General features: G+C 31.6%; 2 protein-coding genes across 4 annotated transcripts; one reads left to right on the top strand and one right to left on the bottom strand.

Annotated features, from left to right (window-relative positions):
- The first annotated feature begins 7503 nt into the window (after positions 1–7503).
- Positions 7504–8932, top strand: LOC137817136 (glucuronoxylan 4-O-methyltransferase-like protein (DUF579)). The gene is made up of 2 exons (XM_068620373.2): positions 7504–8631; positions 8795–8932. The coding sequence occupies exon 1, from the start codon at positions 7786–7788 to the stop codon at positions 8629–8631; it is 846 nt and encodes a 281-aa protein (XP_068476474.1). The 5' UTR covers positions 7504–7785; the 3' UTR covers positions 8795–8932.
- A 5186-nt stretch (positions 8933–14118) lies between these two features.
- Positions 14119–27337, bottom strand: LOC137817147 (uncharacterized). Of its 3 annotated transcripts, none has more exons than XM_068620394.2 (6): positions 26615–27337; positions 26449–26549; positions 26241–26354; positions 15988–16071; positions 15679–15771; positions 14119–14188 (listed from the first exon to the last, which is right to left on the bottom strand). In XM_068620394.2, the coding sequence occupies exons 1-5, from the start codon at positions 26850–26852 to the stop codon at positions 15715–15717; spliced, it is 594 nt and encodes a 197-aa protein (XP_068476495.1). In that variant the 5' UTR covers positions 26853–27337; the 3' UTR covers positions 14119–14188; positions 15679–15714. The 3 variants fall into 3 exon arrangements, with proteins under 3 accessions (XP_068476495.1, XP_068476496.1, XP_068476491.1); XM_068620395.2 differs by having other exon boundaries at positions 14119–14201; XM_068620390.2 differs by lacking the exon at positions 14119–14188 and having other exon boundaries at positions 15489–15771.
- Positions 27338–27682: the final 345 nt, after the last annotated feature.

Genomic DNA, 27682 nt, shown 5'->3' on the forward strand with positions numbered 1-27682 from the left:
TAGTAGCTCAAAAGGTGATTTATTTTTTAGTAAAGGTGATGGCAAACGATTAATGATATATGTGGCGGTTAAAACGCATTCTCCCCAAAATTCTAATGGTAAATTGGACTGAAATAGAAGGGCTTGTGCTGTGTTTAAAACGTGTCTATGTTTACGTTCTACTACTCCATTTTGTTGAGGAGTGTAAACGCAAGTGCGTTGACATTCAATACCTTTTTTGAGAAAAAAATCATACATTGAAATAAATTCCAATCCGTTGTCAACACGGATGGTTTTAATAGATGCCTGAAATTGATTTTGTGCAAATGTAATGAATGACTCTAAGAGATGTTGGGTTTCAGATTTGTGATTCATAAGAAATAGTCAAGTACATCTAGTATAGTTATCGACTATAGTGAGAAAAAAACGTTTTAGAATCACTCCATTTTGTTGAGGAGTGTAAACGCAAGTGCGTTGACATTCAATACCTTTTTTGAGAAAAAAATCATACATTTAAATAAATTCCAATCCGTTGTCAACACGGATGGTTTTAATAGATGCCTGAAATTGATTTTGTGCAAATGTAATAAATGACTCTAAGAGATGTTGGGTTTCAAATTTGTGATTCATAAGAAATAGTCAAGTACATCTAGTATAGTTATCGACTATAGTGAGAAAAAAACGTTTTACAAAATGAGTTGGGGTTTTATGAGGACTCCAAAATGTCACAATGCAATATATTAAATGGAGAATGAGATTTTATTGTGCTTAAAGGAAAGGGTAGCCTTGTCTGTTTAGCTTTGGGACAAATACTACGATTATTATGAATGAGAATGAGATTTTTACTGATAGGGATAGATAGTAAGAAAGATACATGTTGTAGACACGTCGGAGAAGGATGTCCGAGGCGCTTGTACCATAAATCAGGGTCGATCGATATTTAAGATACGTGGACTTGATTTGGAAGAGGGAATATAAGCTTATACGTGTTATTTAGTTATAATTTTTCATCATTTTCTTATAATTTGTTCAGTTGTTCATAATTATGCTGAGAATATATAGTGCAAATATTATTATCGAGACATATCTCGGCCTAAGATCATCTCGGTTTTAGACGGTACAATTATATTATAAAATATTAATTAATTAAATATAGTTTATTTTTATAACTTTTATTTATTTATTTATCATTTTCTTAAATTAAATCATTATCTTAAAAAACTTGCACAATAATCATCGGTTCACGAGAAATCTATTTCCAGGAGGCAAATAATTGACAAAATCTCTTTTTATATATACGAAATTGTGTTCCAGCGATCCATTTCCTGTGGTCTACAGTAAAGCGGTTTACTTTCGGAAATAAATTTTGAAGGACGTTATTTGAGTATTTTTTATTTTCGATAAGAATTCATCTATTTCCTTTCGTGTACAGTAAAACAGTTTAGTTTTGAAAATAAATTTTGAAGAAGATTATTTGAGTAATTTTCTTTTATATCCGGTTTATTACAAGTAGAACCGTTATGTAGAACCAGAATCAGTTTCTAGAATAAATGGGTTAATTGGGAAAGAGTAAAGTTTCCAACATTAGGGTGTGATGGCATTGGTTTGATTTTTCACATCCACCACTCGTCCTCCCCTCTCCACCACTCGTCTCTCCAATGAAAATCTGAAAATGGAAATCCGTAGAAAAAGTTAAAACATGAGAACTAACTGGTCCAAAAGGATGAAATGAAGCAACAATCTCTTTTATTTTATGTATATTGGGTGTCGTTTCCTCGGACACACAATAAAGTAAATAGTGTGCCTTTTTTCTCCTTTAAGATTGGCTTCGTCAGAGAAGGAACGATTCTCCCAAAAGCGTGATTGGCGAATTAAAGAACATTCAGCCGCGCAAGAAAAGAGAATGATTTACTTACAAGAAACCAAAATATTACACATCGCTTGGACATCAGGGGCTCCTCTCCTCTAACAACTGTAAAAAAAACACACAAGCCAAAAATACTCCTCTTGAATACTATTTAAATTAAGATTAATTAAGTTTTAAATCAGTTTTGAATTTAAAAAATTAAAACTTAATCACTGTGGTTTCTTATTTTCCTTATGGAAATATATCACCAACGACAATGAAAAATGATAAATGCGTTGTCTCATCTCAACTAACAATAGAATTAAAAAAAAGGAGCATAATAGAAAAATATAATAAAATTGTAATAGAAACTTAATTAAAAAAATGGAGAAAGTTGAGTTACATAATCCATTGGTTGTGATGAAATAGGTGGGCATGGTTATGTAGCAACACGTGGAGGTGCGAGCATCGTGAAATGAGCTGACAAACATTTTCACAACACGACACCGACCCGCATTTCCTGTCCCTTATATTCAAGTGCACTATCCTCTATCCTCCTGTTAACATCCAATGGCTGAGAATATTCTAAATTATATTTTGGTAATGTATTTACGGTTGCAATCTGTTTAGAATGGGTAGGATTTGAAAGAGTAAGAGAAGTGAGCACAGAGGATAAATCCCACTGGACACCACTTTTTAAATTTAAAAACTTTAGGCGTCTGACCCAATCCCGACACAACACGATGAGCGAGCCTAGTGTACGACGTGCAGCGCTTTTGCGTAATCCCCTTAATCTTATTATTAATATATTAACATAAGCTTATTGAATGACATTTATTTGCACCTCACATTTCTCATCACCACCAACCAACTTCTATCTCTGACTTCAAGCCTCCGTTTCTATCTGAGTTAACACTATTCATTCATTCGGAAAGAAAAGTATGGAAATCTTTCGTTTGTTTTTATTGAATTTAACAGATTGAAAAGTGTGTTGATTTCGGAATGGAGGCAAAAATCGTAAAAAAATATTAAATTTTTTACACAATATTATTGGAAAGTTAAATAACCCTTAATTATTATTTTTATATACATGTAAAAACTATAAAATAATAATAATATATTTAAAATTTAAAACAGAAATACTATATATAAAAAATTAATAAAATTATAAATAATAATAGTAACTAAAATCATAATAATAAATTACATACTTAATAATAATTAAAATAATTTTATTTAATAATAATATTAACAATAATAAAAATCAATTTTAACTTTTATTTGATTTGATTTTATGAAAATATCTTTTATATATATTTATAAAATTTAATTTATCTTATAGAAAAATATCTCATATTTTATTATTTAAATATTTTTTTAAGGAAAAGGTAAATTTGTAAACTTACATTTAACATATTTTAAAAAACATAAAAATCTCCTTACAACCATCATATCACTCACAAACTTCAATAAGTTTTCCTCACAAAATCACTCTAATATACCTTAATCCAAAGAACATCACTTTCTTTACACTTTCCTCTTAAATCACTCCAAATTCACTCTCTCAAATCATCTCCCCAATCCAAACACTACCTAAGACCTTTTTAGGATGGAGATAAGAAGAAAATATATCCTTAAGAAAAATAAAACTGAAAGCGAGATTGAGGAAGAAAAAACTTAGATTTGAATAAAAATATTGTAAATAATTTAATTGGTATAGTAAATATTTTTTTATATAAATATATTTAAAAAATAATTTTATTTAAAAATAATTTAATGTATTATTTTAATATTTTTACTTTTATTTATTTATTTTATTATAAAAGTATAAATATTAAAATGATTATCAATTATATAAAATATATAATCGATACACTTTTTAAGTGTACAATATTTTTTTTCAAATCGTTTCCACATATGTATGGAAAGTTTTAAGTTATAAAAAATTTGTTATACTTTTTATTCTTTTTAGTTTTTAAATTCTCAAAATCTACACTTTCTTTGCCTTTTCCTTTATTTATAACTTTATGTGTATGTATGGGAACAAATAAGTTATAATACTATTTATTTTAGAATTCTTTATTTAGATGGATTTTTATAGAATTTACATGTTTGTATTTGTTAATTAGTGTGGAAGTGAGAGCATGTATGGGCAAGGAAGGAGTTTAGGAAGTATCTCGTTTTTTTATGAAAAGATATAGGAAAAGTCGATTGAACGTGCATGAGAAGATTAAAGTATCTTTTGCTTTACATTGTGCATGTTGGAGATTTGTGGTCTACATAGTAACCATGCATGCCGAGATTTCTGAATGAGGCACAAAATCCTTTAACCATTGTTGTTGAGCTTTTGAAGTTGTATGTTATTCAAATGCTAATTGGACAAGATCTTTGTTTGATAGAAAATCCAGTTCCAGATATTGTGTTTCTACTGGTGATAATTTGATTTCTTGGAAGGGTGAGAAACAAAATGTTGTGACAAGATCTAGTGTTTAAGCATAATATAGAGTTATGGCCCCAACTATTTGTGAGTTTATTTGTTTAACCAATTACTTAAAGAATTGCAATTTGGAGAGGTCACTCAAATGACACTTATATGACACTCATATGTCATAATCATACTTTTTTGTATTAGCTCAAATCCCGTCTTTCATGAAAGAACCAAGCATATTGAGATTAATTCTCACTTCATTCGAGAAAATATTGTATCTGGAGACATCAAGACTGAGTTTGATAATTCGAATGATTAACATATAATTTCAATAAACCATTACGTGAACCTATAATTGATTATATTTGTAACAAGTTTGGTACATACGAATTGTATGCACTAGCTTGAGGGGGAATGTTGAATGTAACGGACTTAACCCATAGTTTTTGTTATTGTGTTATTATTTCCATTTATAAATAAATAACCATGTGTGTATTTTACACAAGAAAAATTAATCTTATATCTATTTTCTTCATCCTTAATAATAATTGGGGAACATGGTCGATGGAAGTTGGATGATCCAAACCTATTATAATACTTTTTACACTTTCTATTAGTCTCGTTTGGTGGGGATATAAAAAATAATGTAAAATATAGGCAAAAGAGCTTTAGAGAGATTATGTGAGGTCCATGATCTATTTAGTGAACCTAGTGGATTTGAATGGAATGAATCAACAAAACATCTTTAGGCTGAAGATGAATTTTGTGATGACTTGATCAAGATAACACCTTTAGTAAATACTGTTATCATCCACAATTAAAGAGATCCTAATGTACTTGAACATGTTTATTTTCAGGCAAAACTCTCGATCGCTAATGGAGCAGGCTATACAAATTGATGGAGGAACTGTGGGGAGCTGATCATGCCATAGGACACAAAGTAAGGACAACCCGATAAATCCGATGCCACATCCATAGGCAAAGTTTCACTATGGACCTTAATGACAACATGGAATACAACTAGGAGGAATTTGCATTTGATGTTGAACTTGAGCAAGCTCCTCCATCACCACTACAGATGGATTCATATAGCTCAGGTCTGACTCAATATGCGCCATCTAGTGGTATGTCATCCTTGTGGGGTTAAAATAATAAAAGTCTCGATGGTTGATGTTCGCAATTTGACAAGCTTACAACCAAGTTGTATGTATTTTTTGATGCAATTGAGATAGGAAATGCCTTAAGAGAAAAATTTGTCTTCCATTGCTGAAAGACAAGTCATGGCATCAGAACGAGTCACTATGACATCTGAACAACAAGTGCAATACTTTGAACGAAAAGTCTTGGCAATTGAACGACGAAATGAACTTCTTACTAAATAGGTTAGTCGGGTGCTTCGTAACTTAGCATTCAATACTCAAATTGACATTTGGGACATGTTAGTTGACATGAATATATAGGATGAGAAAATTATGAACAATACTATGATTTCCTTTGCATTAACTTGTCCCATGCAAAATGTCTTCTAGGCATGCCCCCACATCGCTGTCTAAATATATTACTCGGTATTATGAGTGATGGTGGTTGAAATCCTTATTTGTACCATGTTTTGATAATGTTATGTTTTCTTTCACTTTTTTGGCTGCTATGTAATATTATGACATCACCATATCATTTGTACTTGAACATGATTGTGACATGTTTTACTTTATATTATTAAGTAATATTATTTATATTTTGATTACCTTTGTTTAAAATGTTGTTATGCAATATTATGAAATGTGCATTAACTGATGTTTTCATGTCTTAAGTTTTGTAACAATGACTTTGTTTTCATAAACTAAAAGATAGAGAAGTGGTATGAGGAGTAAGGGAAAAACCTTTATAACTACTGATGAAGTTCTAGCTAGAAAGCTCCTAAGTATTGAGGAGGTCTTAAATCAAACATATTTTTTTAGCAAACTGATTAGATGATTGAGCATGAGAAGATGTTTTACACCAGGATAGTTCTGACACTTAAGATAATTAATTTCCCATTCTTTGCACATTCGGGGCTTTACTTTCACCATCATTTACACTTTCAAGGTTTTGAACAATATCTCATGTTGAAAGCTCCATACTTTAAGGATCTGGTTAAAGTGTTTTTTTCCAACCTAAATATCACATACTTGGTAGCCTTTATATTGAGGTTAATAAGAAGATTAAAGTCACATATTCATATTGGTTGACTTTGGCTAATTTGAAATACTAAGGTAAAAAATTGTCATCTTCAAATATCCCTGAGGAGCTCAACTACAATTGTGATATGTCATTGAGTTTCATGATAAAAACAGAGATGCACAGTCAAAATGTCAAGAATGTAGATAGTTTGAATATTAGTGGCAAACTACTGCATTACGTATTTGTGCACATATTGAGTCTACGAACCAACAATTTTGCTTAATTTGTGCACAATGAAATATAATATATTGAATAATTGGCCTAATTATATCATGCTACACATGACGAATTGCAGGGATAACAATGTGTCTCTTCCATACGACATTCTAATTACACAGATCATTACTTACTATAACGTGGACTTATCCATCAATGCAAATGTGGAACTACACTGGTTACATTATTTCAATTGAAAAACCTTAAACAAGTTGAATATCATTCAAGTCAATGATGTTAGACAACATGGTAGGGTGAAACAGGATGATGAACACAATGATGATCAAGATCTAGTAATATCTGATGACCATATTAAAGCCATTGCACCTTAACCCCTAGTCTCCCTTGATGCTCAAATGCTTTCAAAAATTTGGGGTGGTATTCAGGAGTTGCAACAAAGATTAAATATTTTGAACATCAATGTTAATAGAGGTTTTGAAAGAATTCATCAAAGAATTGTCCAATTCCAACAAAGATTTCATGGAATAATAGATGTCGTCATATAATTATTATTATTTTGTTTAATTACTGTAATTTAACTATATTTTTATCATTGTATGATTCAATATTTAATACTACTTAGGTGTTGAATTTTTAGACCAATTTCAATTTATACTTTTAAGTTTTATGAAAATTACAATTTCATTGAAATCTTTTACAATTATTTCAATTTTATATAATTTTATCGAGATTACTTTTAACAATTTTGTATATAACTATAATTCATATTTTTTTAACTAAATTCACATATTGTACTTTCACACATAAATTTTATATACAAAATAAATAATCATAGTTTATTCAAAATTAATTTTAACCATAAAATTAAAATTATAAAGCATTCCAATCTCACCGATTAAAAAAATTAGCAATCACAATTATTAAATGAATCACAAATGTTTATATTTTTTCTCTGTTTCCTTAAAGTTTTCTCTCCCCAGTTTTAATAAAAATAATCTTACTTTTCATTTGATTTTCCCCAAAATCCATCATATTTTGGTTTGATAAATTGATCCATAAGTCCGAAAACCCCATCTCATTTCCTATCCCTTAAAATAGACATTTCCAAACTCCTGGTAGCTCTGTCCATCAACGAATGCAAGGGAACGAGAGGATGAAGAACCGATGGCCGGTGTGGCTAATGGGGACATTATGCATAATCGGAGCCACGCTCTTTATCGCCAGTTTCATCCAAACCTCCGAGAACAGTCTTCTATGCTCAATATCCACAGCACAGCAGCAGTTAACCGGAACTTCCAAATCGATGCAGCTCAAAGCGATACTTCACTACGCCACCTCGCAGGTTGTCCCGCAACAGTCTCTTTCGGAGATCACCGTCACCTTCGATGTCCTCCAGGCCCTTAACCGCCCCGCCAACTTCCTCGTCTTTGGGCTGGGCCACGATTCCCTTATGTGGGCAGGCCTCAACCCAGGCGGCACCACGCTCTTCCTCGAGGAGGACCCTAAGTGGGTCCAGACCGTCCTCAAGGACGCGCCGGGCCTCCGAGCCCACACCGTCCACTACCGAACCCAGCTCCGCGAAGCCGACCACCTCCTCTCGTCTTATCGCTCCGAGCCTGCCTGCTCGCCGGCCACCGCCACGCTCCGCGGCAACGAGCGGTGCAAGCTGGCACTCCAGAACCTCCCGGACGAGGTGTACTCGCGGGAGTGGGATCTAATCATGATCGATGCGCCGAAGGGGTACTTCCCTGAGGCGCCAGGGCGCATGGCGGCGATATTTTCGGCGGCGGTGATGGCTCGGGACAGGAAAGGCTCCGGCGTGACGCACGTGTTCCTGCACGATGTGGATCGGAAGGTGGAGAAGGTTTACGCCGAGGAGTTTCTCTGCCGGAAGCAGTTGGTCAAAGGTGTTGGCAGACTCTGGCACTTCGAGATTCCTCCGAAGGCTAATCACTCTCGTGACGACGCGCGTTTCTGTTAGGTTTCCCTTCTATTTTTATTTTATTTTATTTTATTTTTCTGTGCAGTGAATACTGAAGAACAGCGAGAGGACTATATCTATATCTTATTATAGCTTTACCATTTTAGTTTCATTTTTTACCTTTTCATTAATTTGGTCACCTAAAAAAGGCCAATTATTACAGGTGGACGGTGGCCATGTTGATGGTTCAGTCGCACTCTACCGACACTTCACGAGAAACTTCTGAATTCTGATTCATCCCTTTTTCGTTCGCTTATTCTGAAATGAATTTGAGTTTAAATCAAACACAGATTAATTTAAATGGTGTTTTAGCTCAATTTTGTTTCATTCAAACTTTTTTTAAATGGTTCAAGCCATTGGAACTTTTTTTATGTTTTAATATAACAACCTTTTTTAAATTTTACTTTCTTGGTTTAATGAGATTAAAACGTCCATGTAAAAATTTTGATGGAAAAAAGTTAGGTATGCTTGTGTAATAGATTCACCTTGTTTACTGTAAAGAAGTAGAAGTCGTGAAAATTAAAATATAAAGTAAAACTGGTTTCGATTTAGTGGGAGGTTAATTGCCCCATATCCCTTTACCGACATTCCGCTGTCCCAAACTTTTTTCCATTTAAATTTATTTGCTGGTCTTCCATTAATAAACATCCAAGCGCGGCGGCTGATAAGTTGTTTGACATGTTCAAATCTTGACAATTATGACAAAGCATGCAAGTTGAGTTTTAATTACTATACATTTTATAACTACGCTTATATAGTATAGAAAATAACAATTTTTTTGTTTGGTTGGGTTTTACAATATTCTTTGTTAACTTATGTCTTTAATTCTCGCTTAAGTTACATATAACAATTTTTATGCATATATAAAAGGAGTAATATTTCTGTTCTTATAAAAAAAATTTGTTTACAGTTTCAATTATATGTTTAAGATAATACTTAAAAAAAAATTGTCTGAAAAAGTAAAAAAAAAAAAACTTATCTTTCAACTTAAAGATACATGTTTCTTAATAAAAAAATTGATTTTGTTTCTTTCAAATAAAATCTATTATTTTCAAATTATTTATCAATAAACTTATCCAAATAAAAATTTAATTATTATTATAATTGATTATACGTATAATTAATAGTTAAAATAATTTAATTTTTATAATTATCTCAAATATATTCTTAGTTTTGATGGAATATGGAGTTGGTAGTTGTATGATTTTTGAACTCATTTAAGTTAGATATAACATAATTTTTATACATGTATCAAATGCATTGACCTAATGGTTTTAGTGGTGATAAAAATATTGGGTGGGTGGGTGATTTTTGTCTCGCACTCATCCAAGTTAGATATAACATAATTTTTATACATGTATCAAACAAAAACATTGACCTAGTGATTTTAGTGTTGATATAATACATGGCTGAGGCAAGTGAGTTTAAACATTAACAAAATCTATTATTTTATTGTTCTCTATAGTGGACAACATGACTTTAATGCCATGATATTTTGTAAATCTTTTATATATGTTTTTGTTTTGTATGTTTTGGAATTATCCTTGCATAACTGAATAAACTATTCATTCATTTTGCATACATTGCTAAGTTTTGTTATTATGCAGAGAATATAATCTATTACTCTCCTCTATTATTACTGTTCCCACATTTCTCATGCTAGAATTTAATTTTATTCCCTGACTAATTTTCCTTTTCTCAGGTTATTGTCAAAAAAATCTATTATGATTATCTTCACCACATACCTTTAAAACATCCTTCTACAATAAGCCTCCTTTTTAAACCCCTGCAGTCGATTTTCGTCACCATTATCTCCATATTTTGATATAATTATTAAGCAAAATTAATACTCTTCATCTGAATAAAACACAATCTCCATTTTCGTAAAAGTGTCTTATTAAACACAATGACATATTTAACTCCGCTCACCAACTTCGGTCTGTTGTTGAAAAAACCATAAATGTTAAATTTAATAATTTTACCCAATTGATTTACTATAAAAAAAATATTAAATTAGTAGTTTTATTATGATTTTTATTATATTTTTATTATAATTAATAATAATAATAATAATTATTATTATTATTATTAATATTATTTTAATTAATAATAATAATATCAATATTATTTTAATTATTGTTAATTTTATTAAGTATTAATATTAACATTATTATTAATGTTGTTATTATTAATTCTATTAATATTAGCATTATAATAATTATTAATTTTGTTAATATTAACATTAATAGTAATAATAATATTAATATTATTAGTAATATGAAAGAGATATACAAAATTATTTATAATATTTAAAGTACGCTTTTCGAATTTTTAATATTTATAAATATAGTTATATATATATATATTAATTATAAATTATTAATTTTTTAAGATAAATAAATGTGTTATAATTTTTTTTATTAAAGTGAATTTTAAATTATTTATCTTTTTTTACACATACTTATATGTATATTAATTATAATATTTTATTTTCTAAGTATTATAAGTTAAAATTAACTTTGAAATATGATCACTAAATACTAACAACACTCTAATAATATTTAAAAAAAAAAATTCACTGTAATTTAACTATAAGATCAAAACAATAATCAATAATAATTTCCATAACATTTCAACATAATACAAATTCTGGAAATAAATTTCGTTATATATTTTCTTAATCTTCTATTCAATCAAATTCTGAAAAAAAACAAACAATAACATTAGTAGAAAGAAATATTTAAAAAATTAATTATAAATCGTATAAATAAGATATATACTAATTGTGTAATATATATAATCTCATTCACTATTATCATAAATAAGATAATAAATAAGGTTAAGATATTTAAAAGTGCATATTAAAAAAACAAGTTCTCCCATATTATATATCAAACATAGTTCTCTACCTATAGTTTATTCATGTCGCATTTTGTAGACATGAAATTTAGGAATCACAATTTGACTGTGAATATGACGATGGTGAAGGTGTTTCATGGGGGCATAACTATCTATAATAAATGATTTATACCGAAAGCCAAAGGAATTTTTTGATCTAAAAGCAGATTATAATAATGACTTCTCCCAGATTGATATCAAACATAGTCCCTACCTACAAATTGTTCATGTCACATTTAAAGACATAAAAGTCAGGAATCACATTTTGACAATGAATACGTTGAACTAATTGTATTAACAAATTGTTTATAGTAACAACAATTATAAAAAGATTTATTCTTTTTCACTAATAGTTATAGATAATAAAAGAAAAGAAGCAATTAAGCCTAAATTAATAAGTAAAGATAACTCCTCTCCATGATTAAATTTAGATAACTCCAAAATGATATAACTTCACCCGATTCACATTTAAAGACATAGATGTACTAACTTTGTTATCAAACCAATTCAATCGGTTGTTTCGATAAATTAACCGATTGATTTTTGAAATTTGTTAACAAAGTTTTGTTAAGTTTGTTAAATCACATCATCTCATTATTCTCTTCATGTTCTACCAATTAGTTTTCTTCCTAGGTGAGTAGTTTTCCTATTTCCATTTGTTTCCTCCTTTTATAGTATAAAATGTAACATAAAAGAAGTATAGGGTTATGGGTTATGAAACTCTAACCCCTGCAATCATTTTCTAAAGAGATATGTTGTCTTTTGAACCTTTTTTATGAAATCTAGAATCACCATTTTTCTATCATATAAAAATCTTTGAGTATAGTATTATGTTTTATGAGAATTGGTGAAAGTTATCTTTACCTTGAACTTGAAATATACCTCGTAGTGTGATAAAGTTTTAAGTATAGTTCATATTTTACAAGTTGCTTAGAAAGCAAATTGTACATTATGTTTGAAGAAAACATACCATTCAAAAAACATTCAGATGCATATTTCTAAATAACTCCGAGGGGATGTAAGAGCCCCCTATGTTCGAATTTCCCAAGGGGTATAAGTATAAAAAATTCATGGCACAAAGGAGAGAAACACCTTTCAAAATGTTTGAGCTCAACATTGTGCCAACAGGATGAGAACAAATAAAAGTTAAGGAGATTTTTGTAAACTAACATACCTTACTATTTCTTAAGTTAGATTCAACAAATTAGATATATGAATTCTTCTATTGCTTTTGAAGTACCAACTTATGAAATATTTAATAATAAACTTATTTGTTTTATGTGATGCTCCTACTCATTGAGTTAATCCAAATAAACAAGTTTATATGTAAATTATGCAATATGAAGTATAAAACAACTTTTGTGTTTCAAGCAACTTATGAGTTTCTTAATCAGTTTTTTATGAGTTTCTTAATAATTTTTTGTAAAGATCTTTGTATTGTTTTCGTATAAACTTGTATTTATAATTATATGGATTACTTTTAGTTTGATTTTTTTAGGGTTTAATCATTCTATAATATTGCACAACAAATATTATGTTGTGATTTTATTTTTTTTATGTAAATTGGTCTCATACTCCTTTTCCAATTGAAAAAAAAAGAAATGTCTAAATTTTTTATTGTAATCTTTTCACACTCTTCCCCAAAAATCCCCCAATTTCGGCTAATATCTCTTCTTACACTCACAATTTTTGAAGTTATGTATTTAAAACTTGTCTAGATGAAAAAGTTAATAAACAAAAATAAAATTGAAAGTATCAAAGTAAACAAAGACCTTTTTATATATAAAATATTTATGAAGTAAATTTAACAATATATTTAATTTTTTAATATTACACGCTAATTTGAGAAAATTATATAGAAGAAATATTTCATTTATATATAATGTTTAATTTTAATACATATTAAGGGACAAATGGAGAATTTCCATAGCTATTTTTATGTAAAACTTCAAAAAGTGATAAAAAAATGGTACCAAAAATAGATGTAAAAGATGAAATAAAAAAGTAGATGGGGCTTAAGACATTGAAAAAACTGAAATCCTCAATTGAGACATTTGAGGAAAAAAACGTGGATGTTGATAAAGGCTCTTAAAGAACCTTTCTAATACGACAGAATTGATGTTTTGCTTTGATGTATAAACATATGTATTTCATGCATTAGTTTTTTTATGTATTATATAATATTATTGATTAGACCTATTTCTAAATAGATTATCTAAAAAAAATTCTACTATTTCAAAAGATAAGAAATTGTATAGCACTTTGAAAATCATCATTGCTCATTCATACTGATATTCAATAACTTTCCAAAATTATAATTATGTTTTTCTCATAAATCTTTGAAGGGAGTTGTGATATACTTGAATAGACTTTTGCTTTTAACATGTTTGAGATTTTATGTAATAAGTTTTCACGTATGTAATACCTATTTTTTTTTATAGTTTTTTCAAGAAGATTTCATATATTGAGAAATTGTATTTTTACATGTGAAGTGTGTAATCTTAATACTCAAGATAGTTAAACAATCCTACTTGTAACGTCAAATTTCTCCTAAAGTGACTTCTTTTTTTTCTTCAGGTTCTAGTCTTCTCGGTTTCTGGATTTTATGGTCTTTTTGTCTTTCAGTCCTTCTCCTTCTACTAATGACAAAATGAGAAACCTGGACAGATAATCTGAAACTCAAGTCACAGTCTGAGAAAAATTTACAAGTGTGAGAGTTGAAAAGTTACCTGTTCTGCTATTTATACATTTTGGTTGGATCCTTGTTGTCATGGGTCTGCGTAAGGCCCAAAAGTGGATCCAATCACACGTGTCATGTTTTGTATATAAAATTGTGTATTACTAGCTAAATGATGTTTTAGGATCTCATCATTTAGATTTAACTATGGCAGAAGGTCGTCGATCATCCAGTCATCCGATCCGATAGTACACTACTAAAGTTGTGATTGAAATTGAATGAGAAAAAACAAACTAATATAAAAAAAATTGTACCATTCTTTTTTATTCTTTCTCTTATTTTGGTGTTCTTTATATTTTATTGAAAAGAAAATGATCTACTTCTGTGTTTTAATCTTTTAATAAAGTGTTTTAAGAAAACTTCATAGGTTCTATTGGTCAAATTACAAAAAGAAAAATAGAAATTTACCTTTTCTCTTAGTAGTGCATGACCTATTATTTTTCTTAAAAATAACACGACACCTTATAATGGTTTAATGTTCATCATCAAACTAATACTTACCGTTCTAAAAAAGACTTCAAGGGCATGGATCAACAATATCACTTTTTTTATGATGTTCAAATACTTTAAATCCCCATAACTTTAATGTGAAATCCACCCCATTACACACTTTCTCCCCTTTGGACATATAAATAAAAAATAAGTCTTTTCAATACGAAAGAAATTTAAAGAAATCAAAAGTATGATCAACTTCAGCGTACAAGTGCCTCGAATGTAGTAAGCAATGTCATATTAATTTTGGACTTTAATTGGCAAAACTATTTTCCAACCAACGGTACTCAAGATTTTGATAAGACTATTTTTCAACAATTGTAAGTCAGGATTTCTACTAATATTATAAAGATTATCTTTCAGTTAACATTGTTGGGACTATTTCTTTATAATGGCATATGTAATGGTTATTTCTATGTTAACGCTAATAAGAGTTTTTTTTAACCAATGTTGGCAAAGCTATTACCATATTTGTACAAGTTGAAGTATATCCAGATCATTTTTGGTTAATTACTACATGAATTGTTTTTGGATCAACATTAAATATTGTTTTTTTTTTCAAAACTAAATTTTTGACCAATCTTGACTAAAATTGTTTTTAACCGTTGAAAATAAAAATTCAACATAGATAAAAAAAAAAGTTGACAAAAAAACCAATCAAAATCACCCTAAACTTTGTTCGCTAAAATTATTATAACTAACACAAATTGAAAATAAAATTAAACGATACTAATAAAGAAAAAAAAAAACTTCATTGACTTTCGCTGGAAAAATTTAGTAGTCTTCGGCCTCCCACCATCTAAGTGGCTATAAGATTATCCACCATTAACAAATAATGGTGTTACACCTTTCTGGGACTACAATAATATCATGAATTAATTAACACTTTGCCAGTAAAAAGCAGGCGTGTTGGTACATACCTTGTAATCGTCTTCTTCTTTACACAATTTGACAGATTATAAAAAATATTTCACTCGGTCGTCCCTCCTCATGGCACTATATACAGCTTGAACCTGAAAAATGCCATAACATTTCATATCAAGATATATCAGCTCAGCCTTGTTCTCTTGGAGGATCGATCTACTACAACATAAACTTCTAATAAATGTAAATAAAATTTAAACACGTCTCTACTTTCCTTCCTTTCCCACGTGTTCTTTTAGTGGAAATAAGTATAGAACAATTAACTTTCGAGTGATAAAAAGAGGGGAGGAATGAGACAGACAGACCTGTTCACTGGAAACAACTTGAATGGGCCCAATATTTACAGATACATATTTTCCCCCAGATGATAACTTCTGCTTCACACATCCCTGTAATTACATGTTAAAAATTCAAAGCAGATCAGATGTCAAATGCCGTTTGAAAAACGAGGTTCAGTGATAAAAGTATAGATGCAAATTGCAATATACTGATAACAAACTCTTCAAGGATTACATTCACATATGCTACACAGCCCACAACTTACAAGGAGAAACAATTATAATTGAAAGAGAAATAAAATTTAAGCTTAGCATATATTTCTTGTGATCAAATTCCGGGTTGGAAACAAGTTCATACTTGTGATCAATTTCCAGCGGTATACTTACTGATTTTAACAGCTTTGAAAAAGACGTTATGTATAAAAGTGGTAGAGTAAGGAACAAGGAAGAAAAACGTCTCTATGAATTATTATCCGAATTCCAAAAAACCATCGCCAAGAGAAAGGTTGTTAAACAGCTATACAGAGAACCAACAACTAGGGAAAGCAAATCTGTGAGAGAATTTTTCCCAGAAAGAAAGAGTTCAGGGAAGGAAAAGCTAAACAATCCACCCCTCTCTAATAGAAAGTATATACTACTGCTCAGCCGTGAATTAGTTATTTTGGTGCGTGGGCTGATTCTCCTTTTCAGATTTGGTAAATCCTCCGCCAAGTGGTCACTAGCAACATCCGAATTTGACCCTTTTCCGTTTGTGTTTATTACAATTCCTCCCCCGTTAAGATAAACTATGCTCCCAAGGTTGAAACCTGGAAAGGCCTAATTGCCCCCTAATCTACCCAAGTAACATGTGCAGTATCCAATCCCTCCCATTGGACTAGTTGCTATCGAACTTGTGACCCCCTATGATTCTGGACTTTAGAATTGAAACTGGTTGTAATACTGGGGAAGTTTCAGTGGTAGTAATGGAGAGTTGGACATAAGGTTGTGCATGCTCTCCTTTACAAAGTTTCAATTGGGAAGCATTAAACATAGGATCAATTTTAGTGGTAGCTAATAATAACAGTTATAAGCCACCTGTCCGATCTTCTCAGTCACAGGAAAAGGGCCAGAGTACCTTAGACTCAGTTTCTGAATTTTTCTCAAAGCTACTTAGTGCTGCCTATATGATTGCAACTTAACCTAAACCATATCTACTGTCTGAAAAACATATCAAGGCATTTATTTAGAGCCTCGGATTGACCACTAGATTGAGGATGGTATTTTGTGGACATGGTCAAGGTTGTTCCACTCAACCTGAATAAATGTTGCCAAAATTGGTTGGTAAAAACATGGTATTTTGTGGACATGTTCAAGGTTGTTCCACTCAACCTGAATACATGTTGCCAAAATTGGTTGGTAAAAACCTATTTTCTATCGGAAACTATGGTTTTAGGGGTGCCATGGAGTTTAACTATTACCCTTAAGAAAGCCTCAGCTACTTGTTTACTTGTATAATCCACTCGGAGTACAGCGAGATGAACATATTTAGAGAGTCTATCAATGGCCACCATGATGATCAAATATCCTTGTGAATTTCGGAGGCGTGATGAAGTCCATTGGTACGTCTTCCCATGTCTGATATGGGGATTGGTAGAGAATGTAATAACCCTGTCAGAAGAGTTGTAGCAGTCTTAGCTTGCTGACAGATAAGACAATTTTGAAAAAATCTCTTGTCTTTTTGCATATTCTACCAATAAAATTGTGAAGTGATTCTAGCAATTCGGGCATACCCCACATGTCCTCGTGATAATGAGCTATGAAATTCATGGATCAGTTGTATTAATGCATGATCATCAGAAATTATTCCAAAATTATCAATCGATTATTCCAAAAGAGCAATTCATCGTGTACTGTGTAACGCATAGGATTTTGATTCTTCTTGCATAGTTCCACTTATAGTCTTCAATTTTGAATTTTCCATTATAGCAGTCTTCAACCAAGAGACAATTTGTAGTTGAGGTTGAGACCATGCCATGAGCAAAGACCTGGATAAAGAATCAACTGCAATGTTATCTTTACCAGGTTTGTATATAAAATCATATCCCAATAACTTAAGTAGCCCTTTTTGTTGCGTAGGAGTTTGTGGTGCTTGTTCTGTTAAGAGCTCTTCAAGCTTCTTCAATCAGTTTTTGTGACAAATAGTGCCTGAATTTTGCAATTGCCTCAGTTATAGCATAGAACTCCCTGATGTATGCAGATTGACTTTGCGTTCTTGGATTCAGCTTCTTAGAAAGAACATTATAGGATTGACTTAGAACTACACCCACCCTTGTACTCGTGGAAAATTTTTCTAACACAAGGCTTGGAGAAATTAGGTAGACCAAAAACCTATGAAACACAGACACGGTCAAATTGAAAATTATAGGACACGTGACACGACTAAATATATAAATTAAAATGTAGTCATATATTTTGTTAAATGAAAAAATTAAGAGAAACATTTATAAAATTAATTTAAAAAAATAGTACTTATGTAAACCATAATGTTTAACTTTTACATTTGTTCATCTTCATTAAAAAATACAACTTCTAATTTTGGTTCATTAAAAGATAAGCTAGCAATATCAAGAATTTCATTCTCATCCAATGAATCATCTCCTACAATATCCCATAATTTACTTTCATCTTCTTTGTAATTTACTAGATCCTCATCCCTTTTAAGTGTCATCTTATTTCTTTTTAAAAAATGTATAAAGGAGTAGGTACTCCATATCCTCTCACAACAAGAAGTAGAACATGGTTGTCCAAGTAGTTTAAGAGCTATCTTCTGAAGTGCTTGAATTCCATGAACAATCCACCATGATTTTGTATCCATTTTACCCTTGTCTCTTAAAGAGTCAATATCGGCAAAATTTTCTATTCCATATGAAAAGTTTGTATATTTATCTGTCTCCTTAGATCCACATCATCAAAGTACCCCATATAACATTTTTTCCTTTCCTGAGTAATTTCCTTATCTTGATGTGAGGTAAGTATGTGTCAATTTTCATTTAACCATTTATTGACTATAATATCTACATAAAAATATAATATTATGTACTCAATAAAATAAATTAACTATATTGTATTACCTTGGATTTAAAGAATGAGTCAGACAATGAAGTGACGTGCTACTCTTAGTCCAACAATCAATTAATATTAATTTTACTACCTCGAAAAATGATGAATATTCAACTTCCGTATTCTTTCATGATGATATATGACCTTTTTCACTTTTTCACATTTTTAATTATTGAACCTCTCATTTCGTATACTAAGTAAAGAGTAGTCATATTCGTATCTGTCTTTCTAAGAACATCATAAATAGGGGCAATAAAAGCAAGTATGTAATCAACCTTCATCTACCAATTATCAGTCAACAAAGTTTCTTTCACAAATTGTGCACTATCGATAATATCTTTTCGGTAAGAAGAGCATTCATTACTAATAACCATCTCTTGGAGTCCTTTCTACAAACTTCTAAACCTTTTTTAGCATGACTATAGTTGAAGCAACAAAAAACAACTTCACTAAGTTCAAGTGATTGAACATTGATAATCTAGTGCCCCATAATAAAGGTTTTAATAAAGCTAGCATCATCAACAATTTGTGAGATCCAAGAACGATGTTGATAAGTATCACCATTTTTTTGTTGCACATATATTTTTCAATGCAAGATTCAAGTGTGCACAACACAAGGAGTCCAATAGATTGAAGGAACTTCTAATTCTATGAGCATACCGACTGCCTTACATACAGATGCATTATGAGTTACAATTTGTACCACATTTTTTGGGCCTAACCTCCATAATTGCATCTCTCATGTGTTTAGCAATACAATCTTTGTCATTTATTTCATCAGACTCATCTACTGACTTAAAAAAACATACATTGGTTCACTCTTAGTTATAGCCATAAAATTTATAAGTGGTCTTATTTGAGGATCACTCCACCCATCACTGATCATTGTTACACCTTTCTGATTCATAATTTCTTATAGGTTGCAGAAAGTTTTTTTACATGACTTATTTCCTTTGAAAGTAAAGGACCTCTAAGTATTAGAAGTATTAGTTGCATAAGAAAATGCACTCTTATAATAAAATAAAATGAAATGGTAGTCCTGAAGAATAAAACATCCTCGTAACTTTACAATCAAGAGTATTTCTCGCTTGAATATTGAAAGCAACTTGTAAGGAACCTTTGAGTTTTTGGATGAGATCATTGTTTGCCCGATTTCCTTCATCAGATCCAGGTGGTAGAGGAACCTTTTTCTTTTTTGAATTTATTTACATGTAGAAATCAAATAAATTTATTTACCATTTCATTTAGCAAGAAGTCCTTATTATAGGAATGCATTTTCTTATGCAGCTAATACTTTTAATCTTGGTGGATATATACCACCAACATATAATAAACTCAGAGATCCTTTACTATCAAAGTAAAGAAGTAATGTAGAAAACCTTTTGCAACCTATAAGAAACTCGTGGAATCAGAAAGGTGTAACAGTTGTTAGTGAAGGGTGGAGTGATCCTCAAAGAAGACCACTTATGAATTGTATGGCTATCCCTGAGATGGACCAATGTTTTTGAAGTAAAGGACAAAGATTTTATTGCTAAACATATGAGAGATGCAATTATATAGGTTGGGCGAAAAAATGTGGTACAAATTGTAACTGATAATGCATTTGTATGTAAGCCAACGAGGATGCTCTTAAAATTAGAATTTCCCTCAATCTATTGAACTCCTTGTTTAGTGCACACCTTGAATCTTGCATTAAAAAAAATTTGTGCAGCAAAAAATACTGAAAAAATAGTGATACTTATCAACAATGTCCTTGGATCTCACAAATTGTTCATGATGCTACATTTATTAAAACATTTATTATTAACAATGTTCAATAACTTCAACTCATTGAAGTTCCTTTTTTCATAGTCATGTTAAAAAGATTTAGAAGTTTGAAGAAAGGGCTCCAAAAGATGGTTATTAGTAGTGAATAATGTCGATAGTGCACAATTTGTGAAATAAACTTTGTTGACGGATAATTGGTGGATGAAGGTTGATTACATATTTGCTTTTATTGCCCCTATTTATGATGTTCTTAGAAAAACAAATACGGATATGGCTACTCTTTACTTAGTATACGAGATGAGGGATTCAATGATTGAAAATGTGAAAAAGATCATATACCATCATGAAATGAAGACAGAAGTTGAATATTCATCATTTTTCGAGGTAGTAAAGTTAATATTAATTGATAGTTGGACTAAGAGTAACACATCACTTCATTGTCTAACTCATTCTTTAAATCCAAGGTAATACAATATAATTAAATTATTTTATTATTATATTTTATGAAGTACATAATATTATGTTTTATATTTTTAATATAGATATTATAGTCATAAATGGTTAAATGAAGATTCACACATACTTGTCCCACATCAAGCTAAGGAACTTACTCAGGAAAGGAATAAATGTTTTATGAGGTACTTTGATGATGTGGATGTAAGAAAACGGGTAAATATAGAGTTCGCAAACTTTTCAGATGGAAAAGAAGATTTTGCCGATATTGACTCTTTAAGGGACAGGGATTAAAAATCATGGTGGATTGTTCATGGAGTTCATGCACCAACCCTTAAGAAGATAGCTCTTAAACTTGGACAACCATGTTGTGAGAGGAATTGGACTCCTCTATACATTCTTTAAAAAGATAGAAGATGACACCTAAAAGGACAGAGGATCTAGTATTCGTCCATAGTAATCTTTGTCATTCGTCCATAGTAATCTTTGTCTTCTCTCCAGAAACTCCTCAAATTACAAAGAATAGGAAACTAAATTATGGAATATTGTAGGAGATGACTTTTCATTGGATGACAATGAAATTCTTGATATTGCTAGCTTATCTCTTATGAACCAGAATTAAAAGTTGTATTTTTTAATGAAGATGAACAAATGTAAAAATTAAACATTATGGTTTATATAAGTACATCTTTTTTTAAATTAATTTTATAAATGTTTTTCTTATTTTTTCATATAACAAAATATATTACTACATTTTAATTTATATATATAGTCGTGTCCCGTGTCCTATAATTTTTAATTTAGTCATATCTCTCTGTCCGTGTCGTATGTGCTTCATAGATACCCAATGAGCCCCAAAAAACCTCTTATGAATCTGTAAGACTAGGCCATCGTAAAACTGCTAAAACTTTCTTGTTGTCCATTGTCACACCATTCTCCATCGGTCCAAAAGAGCATTTAGATAGTTTAACGTACCACTAATGTTTTCTCAATATTTGGTGAAGCACCTCCAAGTGTTGCAGGTGCACAGACCATGTAGGAATATATATCAAAATGTCCTTAAAGACTAGTACAAACTTCTGCAGGATTCCTTGAAATATCTCATTCATCAAACATTGAATTGACAGGGGCATTCGTACGCCCAAATGGCATTATCACAAGCCATTTGCAAAGCCTTGGTAAGTTCTAAAGGCATCCTTGCGTCTAAGATCTGATGACAGCCAGATCTTAAATCCAGTTTAGAGAAAAATTGGGTACCAAACAACTCATCAAGAAGCTCATTCAGAATAGGAATAGTGAAACCATAGTTTATTGTAATGGCGTTTAAAGTCTTATAGTCCGTGCAAAATCTCCAAGTTCCATATTGACAAGAATTATGGAGAAGAAAAAAGGCTAGTACTATGATCCCTTCATTGAGCATGGCTTGAACCATGGTCTCGACTTTTTTTTTGCTATAAGGGCATCGATAACGCCACACTGGTCCACTATCAGGCAACGATTGTATTGAATGACCTTAGGGGGGTAATCATTCAAGAATGTCAAATACTTCCTTGTAAGTATATAACAAAATAGCCACTTAAGGTTCCATATCAGTGGGTAATCCTAACCACCGAGTTGTTGTAGTATGCGGGTGTGTGAGCTGTTGCAATGCAAAAAGTTCAACAGTAGCAGTGGTGGTGTGACACAATCTTTGGAATTGATTAAATTGGGCAGGAAAAGGAAGTTTGGATCTCTTACCGTGCAATGTGATAAGCCAATTGTTTATATAAAAAATTTAAGTTAACTTGTAATATGAGATGTGTGGGCCTAAAGTGGCTAGAAAGGCCGCACCAAGTACAAATCAACTCTTGAAACTGGCAAGAAGTAAACAAGAAGCTTCAAGGAATGACCTTGAATCTTGACCTCCAATCATCTTACTAATCCTTCAGCCACAAGAGCATTGTCATTCCCAACTAAGAGTTTAAAATTGGGGATAGGTTCCCCAAGAAGTTTCAAATAGTGAGCAAGCCTAGACTGTAAAAAATTCTCTGAACTTCTTCCACCCATGAGAATCTAAAGAAGCATACAATTAATAATCGCATTTCAACGAGGGACATCTGATAGAACTGGGATCAAAAATTAGAATCTAGAAACAGTGACCTAGAAACAAGAATATCTTTATTGGTATTAAAGAACACTTCAAGCAGTAATAGCTCTCAAAAGAATTAACTTCAGGTATTTCAAGGAACCTAAACCCTCCCACACAAAACTATACAATTGTATTTTTCCATTCTCAACTACTAACAACTTCCCCTATTAAATTAATAGTCTCTGCTCCACTAACGGAAAACTGACTCCACTAACTATTACACATTATATTTTTTTCTTATTTTTTCTCTAATACACATATTTAATAGAAGGTTGTAATCAACATCCTTTTAATGTTAGAATTTCTAACCAAGGTGATTTATGAATTTTGGCTAGGATTGGGTAAAAGAAGTGGAAAATTAGTCGTCTTAAGGGATTGGGATGAAAGAAGGGTAGAATTTGTAGTGTATAGTTTGGAGACATAGGTTGATGAATATTTTGGTTTCAAATGCATATTTTTCTTCATAGAGTTTGGCCAAAGATACACATCTAATCAATGCAGTATTGCTCTAGGGATCCCCCCACATAGCAATCTACAAGAGCTTCCATAGTAACACCTTGCACCTGATTACCAAGAGCAGTAAACTGAATGTAGAAGTCATGTACTGATCAAAGCTGAGTCCACCTAAATAAATTGGTCGAGGGAGCTGATAGGGGTATGGACCAAACTCAAGCTCCAAACCTTGAGTGAGTCCAATCCAAGATTGAAAAGGATTAGTTTGGATATCATCTGGAACCAAGGAACCACTTCTCTATTCAAATGGATGGCAACAATCGTCAAACGGTGTTCATCAGGGGTATGATTAAAGTGATCTGCTTTTAAAATCCATTGTAACGCATCAGTGTCACCAAATCGCCGAAAATCAAGCTTAACATTTCACACACGAAATGGCTGAAATGACATCCCTGAGTTTGAGGCTACAGTAGGTCGTTGCTTCTTAGTTCATTAATGGTTGATTCCAGCCTTTTGAACCGTGTTCTATACTCTTTACCACAATGCTTCACTAGTTCCAAAATGTGTTTGACCGACGTCAGAGGTTTTCATGCGTGTATTGCCCATCATGACTCTATGAAAGCAACAATTTGTGATGTATAAAAATTATCCTCAGTGATAGAACAAGGAACAAGAAGGAAGAAAAACGTCTCTGTATCCAAAAGATATCACCAAGAGAAAGGTTGTTAAACAACAGCTATACAGAGAACCAAAGACTAAGGAAAGCAACTTTGTGAGAAAATTTTTCCCAGAAAGAAGAGTTCAGGGAAGGAGAACCTAAACAATCTACACCTTCTCTCTCCTCTAACAAAAAATTATATACTACTGTCCTTCCCACACAAAATTCTACAGGCGTGAATTAGTTATTTGGTGCATGTGCAGATTCACCTTTTCAGATTTGGTAAATCCTCTGCCACATAGCCACTAGCAAAATCCTCTACATTTGACCCTTTTTATTTGTGTTTATTACTCTGGAGTTTCACATCTATTAGGCATATGTAGAAGTTAGAACCCTTGAGAAAAAGTTTATATCTTCCATTTGAGCACACCATCCAAAAGATATTTTATCAACCTTTCACAACTCATTTGCAATTAAAAGTGCAAGCTTAAAACTTAAAAGTCCTTTCACAATGGGAAACCTTTTGATCAAACCCTTCGTCATGACCCTTGTTACCTTTGTTGTCAGTGTTCATTAAATATCTCTCTATTCATAGTGATATTTCAATCTGCCTATCTCAATCATAGGGCATTTTGAAAGTTCCAAAAACTATTTACAAATATTAAATATAAGGTGATTGTTAAAACTACTTAAGTTTTTATAATTGATTCTTGAGAAAAACAATTTGAGATATAATTGCTTACAAAAAAAAAAAACCAAAACTAGTCCTTTTGGGTCCAACTTCTTCTAACATTTGTTTTTTCTTCATTCACCCTTTGTTTGTTCAACAGCGTCAAAGGGTGGGTAATGGGTAAGATATAACTGTAGGGACTGCTTATTCATCCAATGGTCAATAATCTAGCTAGGTTAATTTTAAATAAATTAAAAATATTATGATAAACTGATATAAAAAAAATGTAATCAAAACTAAGTTAAAAATACATACACAAAATAACCGAAATTTATATGGCCAGTTTATCTTAAATAGCTCTAAACAAGTTTCAGAGATGACAAACTGCGCCAGTGTAAACAAAAACTATTAATTAACTTCATATTATGTATGTAGTTAAATACTGTATTCACTGATGCACTACTTAGACTACCAACATTCCCGGGAGCATCAAACCACCAAAGGCACAAAGGTATTTAAGTTTAAAGTGGTAGAGGACAAAGTAGTTGGTTGGTTCAAACTTGTAAGCATTTTAATTAATTATTTATCCTATGATGGTGGTAAGGGAATGTTATTCTATGATAGTTTAGGTACATATGCAAGAATTTTTTCACAATCACTATAATCAGATGTTTTTCTTTAAGCTTTCTTTTAATTTTCCATTGCTTTCTTACTATGCTTCAATCAAACAACGTCCTTAGAGTGTAGTTATTTACAACATAAGCTCAGCTCAGCAAACAAGGACTATTGTTACCCATAATAAACATCATGTAGAGTTTAAGAGGAAGCCAATTCACACACACAGAATAGATATAGAAGTAGTAACAAAGCTTAACCCAACAGTAATAGCACGACAATGAAATGCTTATAAGTTTATATTGCTCACACACAAACACAACCCCCACTTGTAATATCTATACCATGCAAAGAAGTTATTTAGGATCACGATATAAATTAGAGAAACGTTTCCAATATCAAAAGTTCAATTTCCAGAAACGACTTGACACATATACCTGAGGAATTGGTTGTTGGATTACAGATTCAACAGCAACAACCATGGCTTGCACAAAATCCTCACCTCCAGTTCCAATTGCAGTAAATCCTCGAACAGTTGGGTACGAGTTCACCTTCAGAACACAAACATAAACAATTAACCGATTATTCACAGGTAACAAGTAATTGAAAACAAACAATGCCTTACGAAAAACAGTTAAATAAAACCTTCTCGTCCAAAGCCAACCACTCATTGTTAGAATCATCTGTACCAGTGCTTCCAACCACGTTTGTCGTTTGGCCAACCCTCCCTTTGGCCTCGGAAACCTCTGTGACAGAAAGCATTTAACACTAGTAACGGAATGTAACGGTTTTGTGGATTATGAGTTGTTACCTGAAATTGCCTTGGAGACGGTGTCCTGAGGAGGATCTTCATGGTGGTGAGACGACGGCGTTTGATTGAGAGAGGAAGAGAGAGGTGGTTTTGGAGAATGAAAGCGGCGTGACCTAATTGTGGTGAGGATGTTACATTCGGTGCGTACGGTTATGTGATGTTTGTGAGAATTGAAATTGAAAGGACGGAGTATGGGTTCTATGAAAGTGGTTGAACGAAGCATGCTCCTGCACGCCATTTTTTTCCTTTTGTTTTTGTGCTAAAGCAATCCAATCCAATGCCTTATAAAGGCTTTGTGTATAAAAATTAGGAACATTTTGTAAAATCTAGCCGTCCATGAATTTTAAGTATGCGTTTTGCATTAACGGTCGATTTAGCGTGTTTTAGTATATATTGTTTCAACACCATTCTTTGACATTTTTATTTTGTTTTGAGTGGGACATTTTTCTTATTTTATTTTGCAGTTTACCAATGCAAGAAGTGATACCGAAAGAGCAATTGAGGCATTCATCGTGAATGTAGCGCCAATACCTATGGAGCGACTGAAGGTGAGACTATTCACGAAAGATCGGACTAGCAGCAACAAAAGAACGTTTTATATACTTGTCTAGAGAGAAGACACGATAAACAAAGCCACTGAACGCCCGCACAGAGGAGCGGAGCACCAATATCCAACGGAGAGACTGAAGGTGAGACCTCCACGTAGTATTGGATCGGGATACCAAAAAGTTGTATCCACTAGTACAAAATATAAAAACAAAGAACATACACTTAAGGCATTTACAGTCAAAGGCGGTCATTTGAAACATACTGATATTTTTTAAATTAATTTCTTTAAGAAGGTGACTATTTATTATAATCGCATTTTTAAACAAAACACTTTGTTTTAAGAATGTGACTATAACAAATAGTGACATTCTTAAATAAAGCGTTTTATTTAAGAATGCGGTTTTACCTCTTAGTTACATTCTTAAAACATTTTTTTTATCCTAAGAAAAAGCATGTCACTTACGCTTTCATACTTCATTCTTTGGCGCTTTCGTTCTCTTCAACTCTGGTGCTTCCTCT

Source organism: Phaseolus vulgaris, chromosome 2 (assembly GCF_051622355.1).
Source record: "Phaseolus vulgaris cultivar YP4 chromosome 2, ASM5162235v1, whole genome shotgun sequence".
Taxonomy (NCBI): domain Eukaryota; kingdom Viridiplantae; phylum Streptophyta; class Magnoliopsida; order Fabales; family Fabaceae; genus Phaseolus; species Phaseolus vulgaris.

What these genes read in the sequence shown, in the direction of transcription:
- LOC137817147 (XM_068620394.2), bottom strand. Translation starts at nt 26,852, where the DNA reads ATGGCGTGCAGGAGCATGCTTCGTTCAACCACTTTCATAGAACCCATA. An exon ending in CGTCTCCAAGGCAATTTCAG is followed by an intron (nt 26,550 to 26,614) that starts GTAACAACTCAT and finishes TTTCTGTCACAG; the next exon opens with AGGTTTCCGAGGCCAAAGGG. An exon ending in AAGTTGTTTCCAGTGAACAG is followed by an intron (nt 15,772 to 15,987) that starts GTCTGTCTGTCT and finishes GGCATTTTTCAG; the next exon opens with GTTCAAGCTGTATATAGTGC.
- LOC137817136 (XM_068620373.2), top strand. Translation starts at nt 7,786, where the DNA reads ATGCAAGGGAACGAGAGGATGAAGAACCGATGGCCGGTGTGGCTAATG.